Raw genomic sequence first — 18,545 nt, forward strand, 5'->3', positions numbered from 1 at the left:
GGTATTGGCTTGCGATTTACATGGCTAACTTTGATTTCCCTAATTATTTGGTTAGAATGATATTGGCGGGTCTCGTGAGTATAACGATAACATGTTAGAATGAGTATAATTGGTTACTTTGTATGTGTACACCCAGATTTATTTCCACCGAGAAAAAAGAAAAAAAAAAAAAAACGGTCAAAATATTGATAGTTAAACTTGTGCTTATGAATTTGCAAGTGTATTTTGACATGCTATTCTGTTTAAAATGTTTAATCCTATGAGTTATGATTTAAATTTGTGATTTAGTTATTAATTTGCTTTAGTTTTCCAGAAAGATAAGTAACTAAACCTAGGGTTCACAATAGAGATAATTCAATCAATCGAGAATGACATAGAAATGTATGACAATAAGAACATGTGTAGTGGTAGAAGGTTATAATGCCCCCACCATGGGGCATTATCCGACACGTGGCGTCCTAGTCAGCAAGGGGGCATTATAGCAAAAATGGCGTAGTGGGGCATTATGCCAATAACGCCCATATTATTTTTAATGAAAAAAAAAATAAATCAGCGTTTAAAAAAAAAAAAACAAATCAGCATATTTGATTGGTTGCTCAAAAAGTTGTCAGGGAATCTTAAAATTGATTGGTGGGTCAAACCACACAAGGAACCAAATAAGCGTTTTTATTAAAACGCCGGCCTCCAAATTTTTGAATTATAACGCCCAATAACGCCCGGTGTAGTGGGGGAGGGGCGTTTTGGGGCGTTATTTTTCAATTTTTTTAAAAAATCACGCCCCACTACGGGTGGTCTAACATAATGAAGAAGAAGATATTGGGAGCTGTTAAAACTCAACACCCAAACATTGCTTCACAACACCAAAAATACAAACACAAACCTCACTGCATCCTACCAAACGTTTATAATAAAACCATTCAACAATCCAAAACTCAACAGACACAAACCCTCATAAAATCCGCTTCAACTTTTGGACCCTATTCAAAAGCATCATCATCATCATCTGGAAGCGGCTGGCTAGCAGCTGCAGCAAGCTCTGCTTCATGCCTGCAAAATTTATCATATGAGTTTTGGGTATTTTTCGGAGTGCAAGAAAAGTAAGAAAGAAACAAACAGCAGCATCTATCACTCAACACAAAACCCAAGCATGTTGATATCAAATGCAACTAATAGCGTACTGTTGTTGTGCGGCCATGTCTATTTGCACTTCTGGAGGAGCAAGGGCAGGAGACTCGACAAAATGCAAATTGGGGTCTCTGAAAACGACATCATTATTAAAATAAGAACATTAATGACCTTTTATATTTTAAAACAGCACGAAAAACTTTAAAATGTGATATCGGTAAATCTATAGTTACCCAGCAAGTTTCCGGGCGAGATAAAGAAATGGCTTCTCAAAGTTGTAATTGCTCTTGGCTGAGATCTCATAATACTGCAGGTTCTTCTTTCTATGGAAAGTAACCTGTTTTGCCTTCACTTGACGGTTCTTTACATCAACCTTGTTACCGCACAGCACAATTGGGATGTTTTCACACACACTATAAACAGGGAAAACCATTACACAGGTGTCAAAAAAAACAATAAAGAGCATCGATAAACAACAATGGAAATAAACTAAAAACTTGTGCACGTACCGGCAAAGATCACGATGCCATGTGGGAACATTCTTGTAAGTCAATCTTGCGGTTACATCAAACATGATAATGGCACATTGACCGTGAATACTGCAGGTAATTCAGATTTACAATCAAGTTAAACTAATATTCAATCCACAAAAACCAACGAGCCGAATCTTTATACAAACAATACTTACTAATATCCATCACGAAGACCACCAAATTTCTCCTGTCCAGCTGTGTCCCAGCAGTAAAACCGAATCTTTCCACAATTGGTGAAGAAATCCAAGGGATGAACCTCAACACCAATGGTTGCTGAGACAACAAAGTAAAACTTGAATTCAATATCCAAGTAATGTAACAAAGCCAATGAAAAGATAACGAATTATAATGAAAACTCACGTTCATATTTCTTCTCAAATTCTCCGGTCAAGTGTCTCTTCACAAAAGTAGTTTTTCCTGCACAGTTAAAAAGAGAAGTTATTAGTTATGTTCAGCTAATTAAAAGCATCACAAAAACATAAACATACAGAAGCCAATGCATTGAATCCTTGCTAAGCAGTTAATGTGGTATAATATCGGCTATCGGTTAAGGATCGATATTTGAGATATAGATTATTGCGGTGAAATATCGGTAATTTAATATCATGCAGAATTTATATATATAGCAATTTAACTGACAATTCAGTATACTTTCCTACCATTAACAAATTAACCTCTTGCAACTTGCAAAACACACAATTTTAGCAAGTAGGAACTGATTAACCACTGATATCGGGAACATCAATGAAACATCGGTGAAATATCACCAATAATATCGAAACCGGTATTCTGACCAATATTTGACACCGATAACAAGCGATATTAACTGCATAGAATCCTTGATCAGATTCACAAGTAATCAACATACATAGTCATTGTTTTCCATGACCACGTTTAAAATAAGAAAACAGCCAAATTGCTAAAAATCATTCAAATACATATCATAAAAACCATGGGCTACACTATGGACGGCAAAGTTGATTATCTTTCAGATGGTTTTGTTATTTTCGAAGCAATCGACATACATAGACAGAAAATTCTTGACACAGATAAAAACATAGGTTGGGTTCGGGTTTCGCATTATTGGGTGAATTATCATAACGAAGCATTATTGGGTGAATTATCATAACGAATATTCCAAAGTCAGTTCATATATTCTCACAAAAACAAAACAAAATAAAATGTCTAATAAAGTATAAACCCTAACCTTCACAAAACAGAATACTTGCATCCAAATAACCACATAAATTCACCTCATGTATATCTATATTAAAACAAAATAATAACTCAAAAAGTTTACCAGTTCCACCATCACCGACAATTACAAGCTTGAAACTCGGGTAATCAACAGTTTGCTGATTCGGCAGAGCCTAAAACAACAAAATGAACAATCAAAACTTTTTCCGATTAACGCAACAGAAAATCACCTACGAAAACAACTGAATAGGAAACCGATCGTTGAAAACAATGAAGTAATAAGAGATCTATTAGAATGAAATACATACCATGCTGTATATATAGAAAGCTGCTGCTGCTGCTGTGATTGTGGTTTGAGTGAGAGAGAGAGAGACCCTAACCTAATTTGAAAGTGTATATATATTCAACCGAAATAGTTCAATGTTAGCTTTAACCTGACGCGGCTATCTCGGCCGTTGGATTAACTTGCTTTGAATTTGGCCCTTGATTGATCTAGTCACGTGATTAGGGAGATGGCTTTTTTAATTTTCAAACCCTAAGTTTGAATTTAAGTGCACCGCTCGCTGTTTTGCTGCTGATAATCATGGGTATTTATTCACTATTTGGACTTAGATTCATAATAATAATTAAAAATTGTAAGGGTAGAGGGTATAGGAAGCGGTGAGTGGATCGCTGATTCACACTAACCAATCGGTAACCATACCTTGTGTTTGAAGATGTGCGGTGACCAAGAGAGAGGGTATGGAAATCGGTGTGTAGTCACCGAATGTGAGTGATGGAGTGATGAGGAGAGAGAGAGGAGAGAATTAACCAATCAAAATTTTTTACTTTTTAACCTACTCAAACACCTTATGGTGATTGACTATACCCCCTGATTGAGTGCAAAATGGGAAGTGGAATGGGGAGTTGACATGACATTATATTATTGGGTAGGATTTCACTCAAACACCCTACGGTGATTGACTATACCCTCCACCCTAACACTTTCTTGTGATACTTAGGCTAAACGATGCGGTCATAACCCTTATAACCACCATGATCTTCCACATAGATGTCATGTAACTCATCTTTAATTCATCATCTAAGGGGCTGTTTGGTAGCCTCTTAATGACCATTCAGATGCTACCTCTTAATGGTTTAAAACCTCTGAATGAATAAGAGGTAACCTCAATTCTGAATGGTTAAGAGGTAACCTCTGAATGATAAATCATCACATGTCACATTCTTCTACATTCTCATTGGTAAAATTATTAATGGTTCCATTAAGATGTAGACTCTTAATGACCATTCAGAGGCTACCAAACAGCCCCTAAGACCGCTACTCTAAGAATGTGGTCATGACCTAAACCACTATCCCCTTTATAAACAAGAGTTCTATAAAAATAGATACAAAGTCTATAGACTTGTACCTGTTGAAAGTATGTAGTTTGAATATAGAAAAAGATATTATAACTTTTAAGATTGTATAGAATTGTATGTAGCACGAGCGTATTTAATACATAACTAATTTTGAATGCAAAATTGTATATAAACACGTGTGTAGTGCTGATCGAATATAATAGAAAACAAAAGAGTAAACTGCCATTTTGGTCACTGTGGTTTGGCCAGTTTTGTCATTTTTAGTCCAAATCTCAAACTTTTTAAATCTGGGTCCCTGTGGTTTGGATTTTGTTGTCATTTTAATCCAAATCTCAAAAAGTCTCATTTTTTGCTGTTCCAACATGTCTTTTTTATCTTTTTGTGCAAGAGTAGTTTTGTCCAGTTACTTTTCATTAAAACATTTTCTTAATTAAAAAACTCAAATAAATCAACTTCATCTCTTCCTAAAACAATTAACAACACAATCCTACTTCAACATCAATCACATCTCCAACTAACAAATCTCAACACAGATCAATAAAATTAACAAAACTCACTAACTTAAACAATCGGCAACATAATTCTACTTCAACACCATTACATATTTACATCATCAACTAACAAACTTATAAATAAATATATAAAAAAACAAATTAAAACAATAAGATCTTCAAAACCTGATGAACAAAATTACCAGAAGGCAGTAACCGACGGAAAATCACTAGTTGACGCCATAACCGCAAGCGGAACGACGACGTACGCAAACTGACAAAACCGCAAGCTTAAACCGCCGATCGTCCCCGACATACCTTGAATAACCTTCATCCTCACTCGCGGCGGCACAACGGCGCGTCCGTCGGCCGGAGGCAACGGCGCCGCTTCAACCGGATGCACCGACGGATGACTGGCGTTCATTTTACACCACCGCCTATAACGACGTCGTATCATCTACCTGATGACGTCATCGGTTAATGAAATAGTGAAATTACACCGATTTGGTTGTAGATCTAGGTTTTGTGAGGTGTGAATTTGAGATTTAACGGTTTGATTTGTGAATGAATCGTGTGGATTTGTGGTGATTGTGTGCTTGAGTGGAGTTATGGTGGTGTATTATCCCCTAATTATGTCAGACCTAATTAATGGTAGTTGTTTGTGATGGAAAAGATCAAATAGGAAGTTTATTTTGGCTAGGAAGGATAGCAAGCCATAGGATTATGACATGTGGAAAATTTTAAAATAAAGAGAAAGGGTATTTTAGTCAATCCCATCCTTTCTTCTTCCTTCTTCTCCCCAGTTACTTCAAAACCCACCATTTTCAAAACCCACCATCTCCAACCTTTTCTTCACTTACTATCTCAGTAATCACTACATTATAGTACGATTTTCGTCATCAATCAATGATTCAAACACCCGATCAACGTGTTCTTCAGCTTTTTTTTGAAGAAAACCCAGTTTAATTTCATTCAAAATCTCGTTTTTTCCCGTGATTTTGAAGATAATCACTCAATCCGTTCGATTCAATCGCTGATAAGTGTTTCTATCATTCAAATTTCGTCAATTGATGAAGAAATCGACTTCGATCCATGTAAGAAATTCTTTAATTTCATTTTCACGATCTGGGTTTTTGATTTAGGTATTGCGTTTTACGATCTTGGCTGGGGTCCGGGGGCGGCAGCCCCTGGCGGGGTCCATGGGGCAGAGCCCCTGGCTGGGGTTGAGCTTTAATAAAAATGCATTAGAAAAATTAATTTTCCAGAAATTGGCTCATTTCGAAGACAGTAATTCGTAGACAATTCAGACAGTTCACAGACAATTCACAAACAGTTCACAGACAGTTTTATGTGTCCATTGCGTTTTAGAAATAAGAGAGTTTTATGTGTTTTCTGGCTATTGCGTTTTAGAAAAAACACATTTTTAAGTGTCTTTAGTCATTGCGTTTTAGGTAAAAACACATTTTTGAAGTGTTTTTAGTGATTGCGTTTTGTAACATTTGTGCTTGTAATCATTGTGAACAGTTCAGTTATCAATAAAACAATGTTATTTGATCCCAATGTTTGTTTGGTTGTGTTTTACATTTTTCATGTTTTGACTTTTGTTCAATTTCAAACTCTACATCGTTTTCTGGAGAATTATACGCAAACTGGTGCGTAAACATACTCAGTTTAATGCGACAAATACTCCGGAACATCAACATATGCTCAACATACCTTAAATAACCTTTACATAACTTAGAAATAAGTTTTGAAGGCTTTGGTATAGCAAAAACAAGTTAATTCGCTTACAGAGACTAAACTTGACAAACAGCGAAAGTATGCCAATTTGAACTGTAACAAACATTCCGGAACATGTCCATAAGTTAAATATACCATAAATATCCTTTACATAGCTTAGAAATAGGCTTTGAGGGGTTTGGTATGCTAAAATAAACTTTTGGATCATTCAGGGACTAAAAGTGTCAAAAAGTGCGCAAGTTTGCACTTTCGCGCATAACTTACGTTCTGAATACATCCGGACATCCAAAAATTTATGTAAGCATCCTTATATTATGCCTTAGTGTTTGGCATGAGTAAAATCCATTCGTCGCGTCATTTGGATCATCTTTCGCACTTATGCGCATTCCGTCGTAATTAACCGAACCAACATCCGACATATTTTTGAGCATGTTTCATGTCCACAATGTTTAGGCATCATTTTAGGGCCTTAAAGTTGGCTTTACGGGCCTTAGAAGTGTCGGAAATGGCTTAAACATGCAACAGGGACCAAAACTGCCATTTTTGAAAGTATGTGCAGATCAGACATGCCCAGGCGGCCCGCCTGAGTTTTGTCTGATCCTGATGCGGGCCGCATGGCCCCTTCAGTAACAGAAAGTTTGTCTTTCTTGCAAACTTGGCCTTTCAAACACTCCAAAGGGCAATGCCCTTTCACAAACTCAGGAGCTAAGTGTCACACCCCCAAAATACCATCTAGGGAATGTCCCTATTAGGCGTGTGACGTACCAACAACGAGCCACTAATTACATCGAACCCATTCAAGTTTATAAAATAACATTCCTACTTATTAATGAAAAATGTCATCAACAAGTTTAAATGAAAACCAACATGTTCAGCGGAAGCAAATAGTAAACCAAGTTAAACTATTTCAAAACCAAAGTATAGTATCAAGAATCCAACCACATAAATCCTTCCAGTCGACCCATGACCACTTCTGCTAATCCAGACAGCAAGTTCCAAATCCAAGACATCTAAGGACCTGAGAGCATGCAACAAGTGTATCAGACAACGCTGGTGAGTTCATAGTTTTACGAAAACGTTAGTTACCAAGTGTTTAGTTAATCCATTGAATTTTACGTCCGAAAGTAATGTTGATAATACCCCGAATACAAGACGGCTTCTGATTATTTTGCCCTTTCTCCAATGCTCCTATCAAAGCATTGGTCATGACTAGGTCATTAGTTCAACACCCGTCCTCCCAGGTACGGGGTGAGGTTGCCAAACCTAAGTAGCGCTACTAACTAATACCATGTTACCTCCTCGGTAACCAAACAACACGGAGGGACTTTAAAGGTGATAGGATGAGTATATTATCCAACATTCCCGTTTTTACCCAAAAGACTTATCCCTCCCCGAGATACCCACTGACTGTCCCAACCACCGGGACACATGCTCAAGATAGATGAACTCACCTGTGGTTTGCTCGGTAAGATTAGTTACTTGTTCAACCTAGTCTACCAACCCTATCATGGTCACCTTTCACCATTAGTTTTATATTTAATTTTCGGTACATAATTCTTCACACATATAAGCAAGTAACATGCAAAATACATGTATTCATATTCAACATCCTATGCATGCAATCTAGCTTTTCAGTACGTTGCATGGTGACACATTCCATGTTCAACATGACAATCAGAAGGGCCCAACAAGTGTGTGATCCCTTATGTTCTCGGCCCAACCTTTATAATGTGTGACTAATTTAAGAGTGTACAACTCAATTTGGACTATGCAATCCACTGAATTCTTTGGCCCACTAACATAACAGACCCAAAGCTCCATCCCTTTACATTTTTTTTTTGTAACCGAAACCCCCATGATTTACCCGATCTATTGGCTCCCAGCTTATCTCTTGCCTTAACTATGCCAACAGTTTCATTCCCCATTATCATAATCAAACCAATCAATCAATATTAAATCATGAATTTCAAGAATGTTATTTCTTAGTTTATTTTCATTTGACAAGGGTTGATCCACCTAGCACATTAGAACAGATCCATTACACACCCATAACTTGGAATCTTAATATCACAATTTCACATAAAATCATATTGTTATCCTACTCCTACGTTCCCTATCATGTGCATCGTCAAGTGCATTGATCCAATACATCACAATCTACGAAGAGATCCCTAGACTATCATGTAATCCAACATTCATTACTATCCATGAAAAATCATTATAATTCAATTCCCATATGCATGACAGTCCTTCTAATGACATAAATCCAAGGTGCATCACATTATGTATGGATCCCTAAACTTCATACAGTACAACATATCATATCAAAATTTCGATTAAATCAAGAACATCAATCTATACGAACACTCAAAACATCACACCCTACACTCCCTAATCTATCGATATAACATTATGCATGTTTCGAGTCCGTGGCAATGACTTAACATCGATTCGCCAGTCATCAGATAACATTCAAGTAGTAACATGATAATCACATCAAATATGCTCTATCATATCTTGACACACATAAAGCTCACAACAGTTCCATATATGATCCTATTTCTTGCAAGACATTAAGTCGAGGTGGAATCGAAGCCAAGACGAAACTGAGACACGAAACTTTAATAAGAGACTACGGAGTGGGAGGCACTTACCGTTCGCGGTGGTGGCCTTGGGTGGTCGTTTCGTCGTCAACATGCATCGTAGCGTAGGGAGAGAAGGGGTGTGCGATGATCGGCCGACGGTTTCTTTTTCTTTTGTAGGGTTTTGATGTGGGGGACGATGGGAGGTAGGGTTGGGTTTTAAATATACTAATTTAAATCTTGACTTTCACAAACCCCCCTCCAACTAATCGAATATCACAACTTTCTCAGAAAGTTAGGATTTTAATTTTTATGGTGTGGCTAATTAGCCTTCTCAGTTTGCATTGGTTATCAAATGTAGTTAAACTTATATTCATTAGTATGCTCGTATTTGGTTATCGTGTGATCCGGTACTTTCTGAATTGTCATAGTTTACGCATTCAAGTTAGAGTTCGTGAACGGCCTTTATTTGGTTGTTATAATTATTATTATAAATTATTATAAAAGAAATTTAGCTGATATATGTGATAATAACGTGAATGGGTATTTAAGTTCGACAGGAATTTACAGAATAAGGTAACATTGTTAACCTGAAAGTGAGGGTTGTCACATCATCCCCAACTTGAATGAAATTTCGTCCCGAAATTTGATAAGGAGTCTCGGAGAAATGAAACGATGAGTTAGGATGACTGTGGATTTTCCTCAGGTACAACATCATCCCCAACTTGAAAGGGAATTTCGTCCCGAAATTCACTAGTTGCATCAGGGTTAGGTTCGGCAGTTTTGAACAAGTGAAGATACTTGAGCTTCATCTGATCCCCGCGTTCCCACGTGGTCCACCTCTTGAGTTCCAACGAACTCTCACGATTAAAATACGACTGTGCTTACGAACCTTGACTGCCTGGCCCATGCTTTCGATAGATCCCTCGACAACCGCAACTTGTCGTTAGCCTTAGATTCTAGTAAGTGTATCACTAGTTTTCCGTTGGACAGACACTTCTTTAGATTTGAGGCATAAATGTCATCGTGAACGTTACCCAATTCGCCAGGTAACTCGAGGTTGTGAGCCATGTCACTGATTTGTTCCAAAAATCTGTATCGTAAACTAAGCTTGCCACGCTTTCCATAGCATACCGCACCCTCCTGGGGTGAGATTTTTGATTATGATACGTTCTCCTACAGCGAACTCTCAGTGTTTCCCAAGCTTCTCAGTTTTCCTGGCAGCCACGCGTTGCTGCCAAACGATTTCCGATCTAAACAATCTTCCCAAGAGGTTTGAGTACCAATCTTGGATCTGTGATTAGTTTGTCACCCACCTTAGTCCAACAAGAAGATTGGCATTATCGTCCATGCAATGCCTCAAACAGAGCTGTCTAAATACTAGAATGATAACTGCAATAGTAGAACTCAACCAAAGATAAGTGTCCTTCCAAAGTCAAACACACACATGCTCGCAGCATGTCTTCGAGTGTCAGGATGGTTTGTTACTCTGGCCGTCTGTCTTATGATGATAAGTAATGCTCATGTCTAGACGTGAGCCAAGGGTGTTGTGTATTGCCTGACATAAATCATGCATAGATCAAATTCAGAGGTAACAGGAGTTGGCATCTCGTACCTAAAAGCCGCCTCTCTCAGAGGAACATTCACAATTGTGAAGACTCGTCAGTTTTATTGATTGCAAGGGAGTGTGCTGGTAACTTGAGTCCATTAATGATCACCCAGGTGATAATGTTTCCGTTTCAAGTTGTAAGTAGACTAGTAACAGAATCCATGGCAGTCTGTCCTCATTTCCATACATGTGTTTCTGGTTGCTAATATCCAACCTTGACTTTCCCACATGGCAAACTTCGTTCCCATGCGTGGCTATGTGGGCCTTCAGGCCCGGTCACCCGTACATGGTCTTCAGGTTTTAATACATCCTATCAAAGCTCAGATGAATAGGATATCGAGGCTCGTGTGCTTCGCCTGCACCAGTTCCCTAAGATTGTTGTATAGTGAGGTCCATATTCGTTCCATGAAGTAGCAAATATCGTCTGACCTGCCAAAGGTTGCTCCCATGCCCCGCATGGGTCAATCTTGAGAACTCTTCCTTCCATTCTTCAATTTGAACAAGGCGACTCTGATCGGGTAGGCTAGAGTCGATGGTGAGTTGCAAGCTCATACGCGTTTAGGTTCCATAGTCGTATTCGCTCAATAGTTTCATCCAGCAATGCCATCACATAATTAGCTCTCTCAAAACAAAGGTACACGGGAGGCCCTTGCGATTGGTCTAAGTAGTGTATTTGGTACCGTCCAAGTAACGCCTCCAATTTACATCCAAAGACCACGGTTTCCACCGCAGGTTGTGTGTTGTGCAGCTCGTCTTTGTAACTCCAGTACGTACGCCATCACTTTCTCATGTTGCATTGGCGGGTAACTGGGACTCTGTTTCGAACCGTCACGGTATACCACTAGATCACCCGTACCCTCGGGTAAAGATGATGCTCAATGCCTTGTAGAGTTGAATTTTTGAAGCTGAAAAGATGTTCTCTTGGTTTTGTCTCCCATGAATTCACAACACCTCGCTGTGCTAAAGAGGTTAAAGTTACGCAATCTTCAAAATCCCACGATGAATCTGCGATAGCATTTAGCGAAACCAAGAAATTGCTGTATCTCCAAAGGAATCTTTGGTGTCGATCAGTTCCTAACAAAATGGATCTTAGCGAGATTCACGTGTATTCCCACTTCGTTGTTTTTATGACCAAAATGTACCTCTCGAATCCAGAAGTTACCTTTTAACAAGACTTCGCACGGTATGTCTCCTCCCTCAGGAGCTCTAAAATAGGATACATATGCCGCCCATGTTGTTCCTTCCTCCTGGCAATGATTCAAAACATCATCAACAAAAACGTCGATTCTTATGGTCTATAAAGCTGCTGGTGTGTTAATCAACTCAATGATCTTGGTGTACAAAGTCGAAATGGCCGCATTGCGTTTGATATGCCGTTCCAAGAGCATTCTCCCCTTGGACTTCCATCTGATGGTAGTTCATTCGTTAGTCAATCCTCAAATGGAAGCTTGTCCCTCGCAACTGGTCGACAGATTTTCAATACATGGTCGAAGCAAGCGGTTCTTAACTGTTACCTTGTTAGGTTCTCAATAATCAGTACACATATCCAACGATACAACCTATCTTCCTGGATATAACTGGGGCTCCCCAAAGTAAAAACTAGGTCTGGCAAAGCTCCTGTCCAACAGTCCCTGTTGTTGATTTGACAACTCTCGCAACCCTCCTGGTGCAAGACAGTAAGAAATACTAAGGATCAGGGCTGCCTCTGGCGTGAGATCAAACTGAGAGTCGGCCTAATAGTTGTGGAAGTAAACCTGATAGTTCCTCCCGTAGCATGCTGAGTGGAATCACGAACAATTGGTGGATCCTCGATCCTCTTTTCTTAGCCCAAACATTAGTAACGGTTGCCAACGTAGCGGGGTAGTCCTTTCGTAGACGCTTTCTGGCTTTCATTGCTGATATGATGCTAACCTTCACACAACGTATAACTGCGCGATATCTAGATAACCAATCCATACTAACTGCTGCATCGAACTATCGAGGATGGTAGAAAGAAGGTCGGCGTCGAACACTTGTCCCACAAGGTCGAGTTTACATCCCAACAGGCATATAAGGTTTCATTTGACTTGTCCTTAGTTGATTCCACAACAGGTTCGGTTTCAAGAAGCATCAGGGTTAAGCAGAATAGTGACGAAGTGATTAGTTACCAAGAACATGTAGGCCACCATGTTGTTATAATCATGGAGTCGCCCACACCAATCCTAAATGTCCCTCCATGAGCATCATTTCCCGTGTTGTACTCGTTGCGAGGATTTCCAATATAACCGTCGTTCCATTGGTTGTTGTCGTTTGATTTAACAACGACCACTCCATGTCGTAGGCACCTTCATTTTCCATACTGTTGGTTACCATTACAAATACCTTGATGTTGCCGTGACTGTTGCCTCTAATGCTGTTGTTTGAAACGGAGCTCTACGATCTTTCACTGACAGGGTCCACCTCTTCACATTCCACTCTACAGTCAGTTGTCATTGCTTATGTCCTGATTGGTTCGTAAAGGTTGACTCCCATTAGTCGCTGACTAGGGTTAGAGATTCGATTGCAGCCACTTTGCTAGTGTTCGTTGCCGGTAATCAGGGTTGTCCAATTACTGAGGTCGGTAAAATACTACGCTCACCCTTTTGTCCATCGATCTAGCAAGTCGATTGAGTAATACGCGGTATGCTGCAAGAGTGTTGCAGAAGTGATTACACTTCAGAATCTAAGACGTCAATACATAGAGTCCCATCAAACGAAGAGAAGCGAGAAAGGTATAAACCAACTCAAGGACGTTCGTGCAAGCACCTAACATTCTACACGTTTCGCTAGGCGTTCAGAAGTGTGTTCAAGTAATACTTGATAGCATCGAGATTCGTAAGGGTTCAGAAAGGAGTGAAAATATCATGTTCGAGTAAGAGACAATCACTACTATGACTCCTATAGACTGTTGTGTTTCACATCGATCAAATAACGGAACGGAACCCCTTTTTCACTTGTTAAGCCGCACTGGGACTCGCATGCACCTCACATTATTTTTATGTGTGCACCCACAATAATATTGTGATTTGCATGCTCATCTCAGCTCCTCCCAACTCATGTCAAATGGTTCCTCAAACTCAAGTAGCAAACAAAAAGCATCACGAAGCGTAAGTCATGAATGTTTAGGGTAATACCACCCTATCAGTCACATAACATATGCAAGTAATACATGAATTCATACTGTTGTGCTAAACGTGCAATCACATGCAATATCATATGTAAGTGTTCACTAGTTACGCAGTACAATGAGTATACGAGAGACGAACCTTGCAATCTGGAGCCGAGTGTCATGGTCGATTTCGGATCTGTTCGGTTATAGTCTGGTTTTATAAAGGCGTTTTAAAACCAAGTTCACTATAACCAGTGGCTCTGATACCAAATTGTCACACCCCCAAAATACCATCTAGGGAATGTCCCTATTAGGCGTGTGACGTACCAACAACGAGCCACTAATTACATCGAACCCATTCAAGTTTATAAAATAACATTCCTAATTATTAATGAAAAATGTCATCAACAAGTTTAAATGAAAACCAACATGTTCAGCGGAAGCAAATAGTAAACCAAGTTAAACTATTTCAAAACCAAAGTATAGTATCAAGAATCCAACCACATAAATCCTTCCAGTCGACCCATGACCACTTCTGCTAATCCAGACAGCAAGTTCCAAATCCAAGACATCTAAGGACCTGAGAGCATGCAACAAGTGTATCAGACAACGCTGGTGAGTTCATAGTTTTACGAAAACGTTAGTTACCAAGTGTTTAGTTAATCCATTGAATTTTACGTCCGAAAGTAATGTTGATAATACCCCGAATACAAGACGGCTTCTGATTATTTTGCCCTTTCTCCAATGCTCCTATCAAAGCATTGGTCATGACTAGGTCATTAGTTCAACACCCGTCCTCCCAGGTACGGGGTGAGGTTGCCAACCCTAAGTAGCGCTACTAACTAATACCATGTATAACAACCCTCGGTAAAACCGACATCCTCATAATATTTCTGATACCCTAATATATATTGTAAATATATCAACTTGTCTTTATATGCACCCCATATGTGAAAACCGAGCCCCAAGATAGATTATACTATATAAAATAAATAAAAACAATAAATTATTAAGTTGAGGCGGGCCGCGTAGGGCCTCACCTCAAGTCTATGCGGGCCGCGCGAGTAGGTAACCAGAATTCACCAAAACCCTAAGCCCAAGCGGGCCGCGAACATGGTGGGTTAAGTCCATGCGGGCCGCGAGTGTTCGAAATTGTGGCGTGACCCGGAGCAGCCACGTGTCCAACTCGTGTCGAACCTATAAGATGACCCGGATCAGCTAAGCCTAGGCCCTAGGCCATGCGGGCCGCGTAAAGCCAGGCCCAAACTCCACGCGGGCCGCGTAGGGACGCGATTTCACAACTATAAATAGAGGGCATCGGGCCTTCAGTCTGCTCGCTCAAATCTTTTCTTTCTTTCTAAATTTCTGAAGTAGTATACACTATACTCGGGCATTATACCCCCTAAAATAGCGAGGTTCTGCTACGATGTAAGTATTATAACCCCTGGAGACGTATTAGATACGCTGCCCGATTGATCTAGGGTTCCGTAACGGCTGTCGTGGTTCTGCCCGACGTAGTCGTTGGAATGCCGTCTCGGGGAGGGTATTACTAATGTTAAAATGGGTTATTATACTAACACACGTGCATTTGTGTAATTTATAGATTATCTCCAGGAAACCCTTACGAAAAACCTAAAACAGCAATGTGAGTGATTCTTCTTTTTATGTACTCATTTTTGTGAGTAATCTCCTTTTTATTAATTGTTTTTACAAAACCTTAAATACCTTTTCATGCAAATGACAGTTATTGAGTATTTGTAAAGAATACAATTATAGTGGGTATGTTGGGGTTTTGTATACAAAATTGGTTACTGGCGTGGTAACATCCCATATGTTGAGTATGACCGTACCACTGATGTTAATTGTGATGTCTTGGATACAAATGTAATTGCGGATGTGCCCTCAATACTGCAAATTGGTTTTTACTCAAACTTGATTAAACTGGGATTCACTCACCAGTATTTCCCACTGACAAAATATTTTTAAAACGCGTTTCAGGTAACAAAATGTGAAAGCCAAATAGAAGCCAGCTGGACAGCACTGAAGGCTTGGAAAAGTGGCAATAAAGTTACCTAAGAATAAAATGGATGTTTTTATTCAAATAAATAGGATGTATTCATATGAAACGTGTGTATTGAAAACTTGGGTTTTTACCCATATGTTTAATGTTATAAACATGGTGGTTTACTCTGATTAAAATATTTCCTAACTACGATCCTGATGAAAATTTCCGCTGCCAAATTGAATAAATAAATGTGATACCACCGAAACTGGCTCACGGCCGCCCGTTCCCGGGAGATAGGGATCGGGGGCTGTGACAGAAGGTGGTATCAGAGCTATGCCACTGATTCAGCCACAGAAGTGTTCTGCTGACATCAAAATTCAAAGTGTTAGGAAATAAATTATGGAAATACGTGTATAATTGTATTTCTTGCTATGGGGTTATCTGACTATTTGTTAGTTTACAGTATGAGTGACCAAGGACCTTCTGACGCCTATCGTCAACTGTCTGGTTCGCCTAGGAGCGAAGGCACCTCCTCTTCTCAGCCTGCCCTCTCAGGGTATTCTGCTGACACAGAAGAAGGGATCTTTGTGTTTAAGGCTCAGTCTGAAGAGCCATTTCCTCAGAAAAAGAGGGGATGGTTCAGTAGGGGAGCGCACGAGCGTAGGAAAAGAATGAAAAAGTTGCAGGAACAGCGAGTGTTAGCCGCAGCAAAAAGAGAAACTGATGCTTATAATCAGGATATGCTCAATAGGGGTATCGCTAATATCCACATTTTAGCAACCACTGCTGCTGATCCAAACCTGGAACAAATGCTAGCACCCCAACCACAAAATCCTGATCAACCCATGGAAATAGAAAACCAGATAGAAATGCCTGATTTCAACCCAGAGGAGATACCTAGGGTACCTGCACCTGATCCTTTAGACCCAAACAACTACGACCCCTGGTGGGACGATGTTAGGGACTACGTGCAACAAAACCCAATACAGGAGAATGTGCCAATACCCAACTTAGGAGCTTACCCAGGATTAGATCCTCAAGATCCCTACAACATTAGTGATGCATATGTTAGGGAAATTTTAGAAAATCCATACCCGTACCAAGCCCCTATGCCTCCGTATCAGGAACCCGTACCTCAGTTTCCAAACCCAGTCCTAGAACCTGCACCCCCAATGAGTGCAGAAAATGTCCAGGAACTTAGGACTTTTGGGGAAGAAATTTTAGAAAGCAGTGATCGTATGCGACAGGTGGGAGAACGCCTCGTATGGAAATACGATGAGCGTAATATGGATTTTTGGATGAATCCATATCAGTGAAGGTGATGGTAGAAACAGTAATAATAATAATAATAAAATAATATATGTGTGTATGTGTTAGAAAAAAAAAAAAAAAAAACTACGGATGCATACTATTAGTATTGTAGCTTTATATTTCAGTCGGTACTGTAATTTTTATTTCTGTACTGGTGTGTACTGATGCATACTATATAAAAAGAGTAAAAGTCGCAATGCTCGACGCTTTTGGTTAAAAAGAGCGTGTCATGTGATTGGCTATATATAAATATTAATTGTGATATTAATATTTGGTAAATGTTTAAAATTCAGATGGCCGACGCAGGAAATCAAGAAAATCTGAATAACGATAACCAGAGTAACATTAACGTGGTTAATGAGAATTCGGACAATAATAACAACGGAAACCAAATGGATAATAGTGCCGTTCAGCATATTGTGGCACAAGGAATTATAGATGCGATGCCATTTATTATTCAAACAGTTCAGGAAGCGAATAATAAAAGTAAGCATAGCAGTAAGCGACCAACTGAACCAGAAAACAGCGTGAACAATGGACCCATACTTCAAGCGCCCGTTCCCAAAAGAAGAAGAACCATGCCACATGGTTGTTCTTACAAGGAATTCTGGTCCTGTAAACCAATAGAATTCTCGGGCAATGAAAGACCCATTGCAGCTTTACGCTGGATAGAGAAAACTGAGGCAGTTCTGAAAATAAGCAAGTGTGCTGAAGAAGATAAAATAATGTTTGCTTCAAATCTGTTTAAAAATGCAGCCTTAGAATGGTGGAACACTATCCTCCAATCCAGAGGAAGTGATAGGATTTATAATATGGAATGGGAAGAATTCAAGAACATGGTCGAAAGGAAATTCTGCCCTCCCAATGAAAAAGAACAGATAGCAAATAAGTTTCTGAATCTAAGAATGACCGGGGTAGACAGTAAGGGTTACACTACCACATTCTTTGAATATGCTAGGATAGTACCTACCCTTGCATCACCTGAACCAGTGTTAATCTCCCGTTACATCTGGGGATTAATTGGAGAAATTAGACATGTAGTCAAGGCAGCTAGACCCCAAACTATAGAAGAAGCTGTAGAACTAGCTAATACCTTGACAGATGAGTTAATCCGTACTAGAGAAGAAGACCAGAGGAGAAACCTAACCCAAAGGCTTACTCAAGAATTCCGTTCTGGGAATTCCAATCGTAGGAATGTAGGTTCTACCTCTGCACCCTACTGCAAAGCCTGCAGAAAGAAGCATTCTGGAAGATGCTCTACTTACTGTAATTTTTGCAAGGCCCCAGGACACAAGGAAGAGAATTGTAAGAAGAAATCCAGTAATGGAATGTGTTTCAATTGTGGGGAAAAAGGTCACATTAGAACAAACTGTCCGAAATTGGCTCCAGCTGCAACCAACAAAAATCCTAAAAATGCCAGAGCATTCGTGCTAACTACAGAGGAAGCCAGGATGATTCCAGACGTC

General features: G+C 39.5%; 1 protein-coding gene across 1 annotated transcript; it reads right to left on the bottom strand.

Annotated features, from left to right (window-relative positions):
* Nucleotides 1-802: 802 nt before the first annotated feature.
* On the bottom strand, nucleotides 803-3,387 carry LOC110884593 (GTP-binding nuclear protein Ran-3). The gene is made up of 8 exons (XM_022132312.2): nucleotides 3,164-3,387; nucleotides 2,959-3,028; nucleotides 2,019-2,075; nucleotides 1,814-1,931; nucleotides 1,635-1,724; nucleotides 1,359-1,538; nucleotides 1,179-1,256; nucleotides 803-1,047 (listed from the first exon to the last, which is right to left on the bottom strand). The coding sequence occupies exons 1-8, from the start codon at nucleotides 3,164-3,166 to the stop codon at nucleotides 978-980; spliced, it is 666 nt and encodes a 221-aa protein (XP_021988004.1). The 5' UTR covers nucleotides 3,167-3,387; the 3' UTR covers nucleotides 803-977.
* Nucleotides 3,388-18,545: the final 15,158 nt, after the last annotated feature.

This window comes from Helianthus annuus, chromosome 1 (assembly GCF_002127325.2).
Source record: "Helianthus annuus cultivar XRQ/B chromosome 1, HanXRQr2.0-SUNRISE, whole genome shotgun sequence".
Classification (NCBI taxonomy): Eukaryota; Viridiplantae; Streptophyta; class Magnoliopsida; order Asterales; family Asteraceae; genus Helianthus; species Helianthus annuus.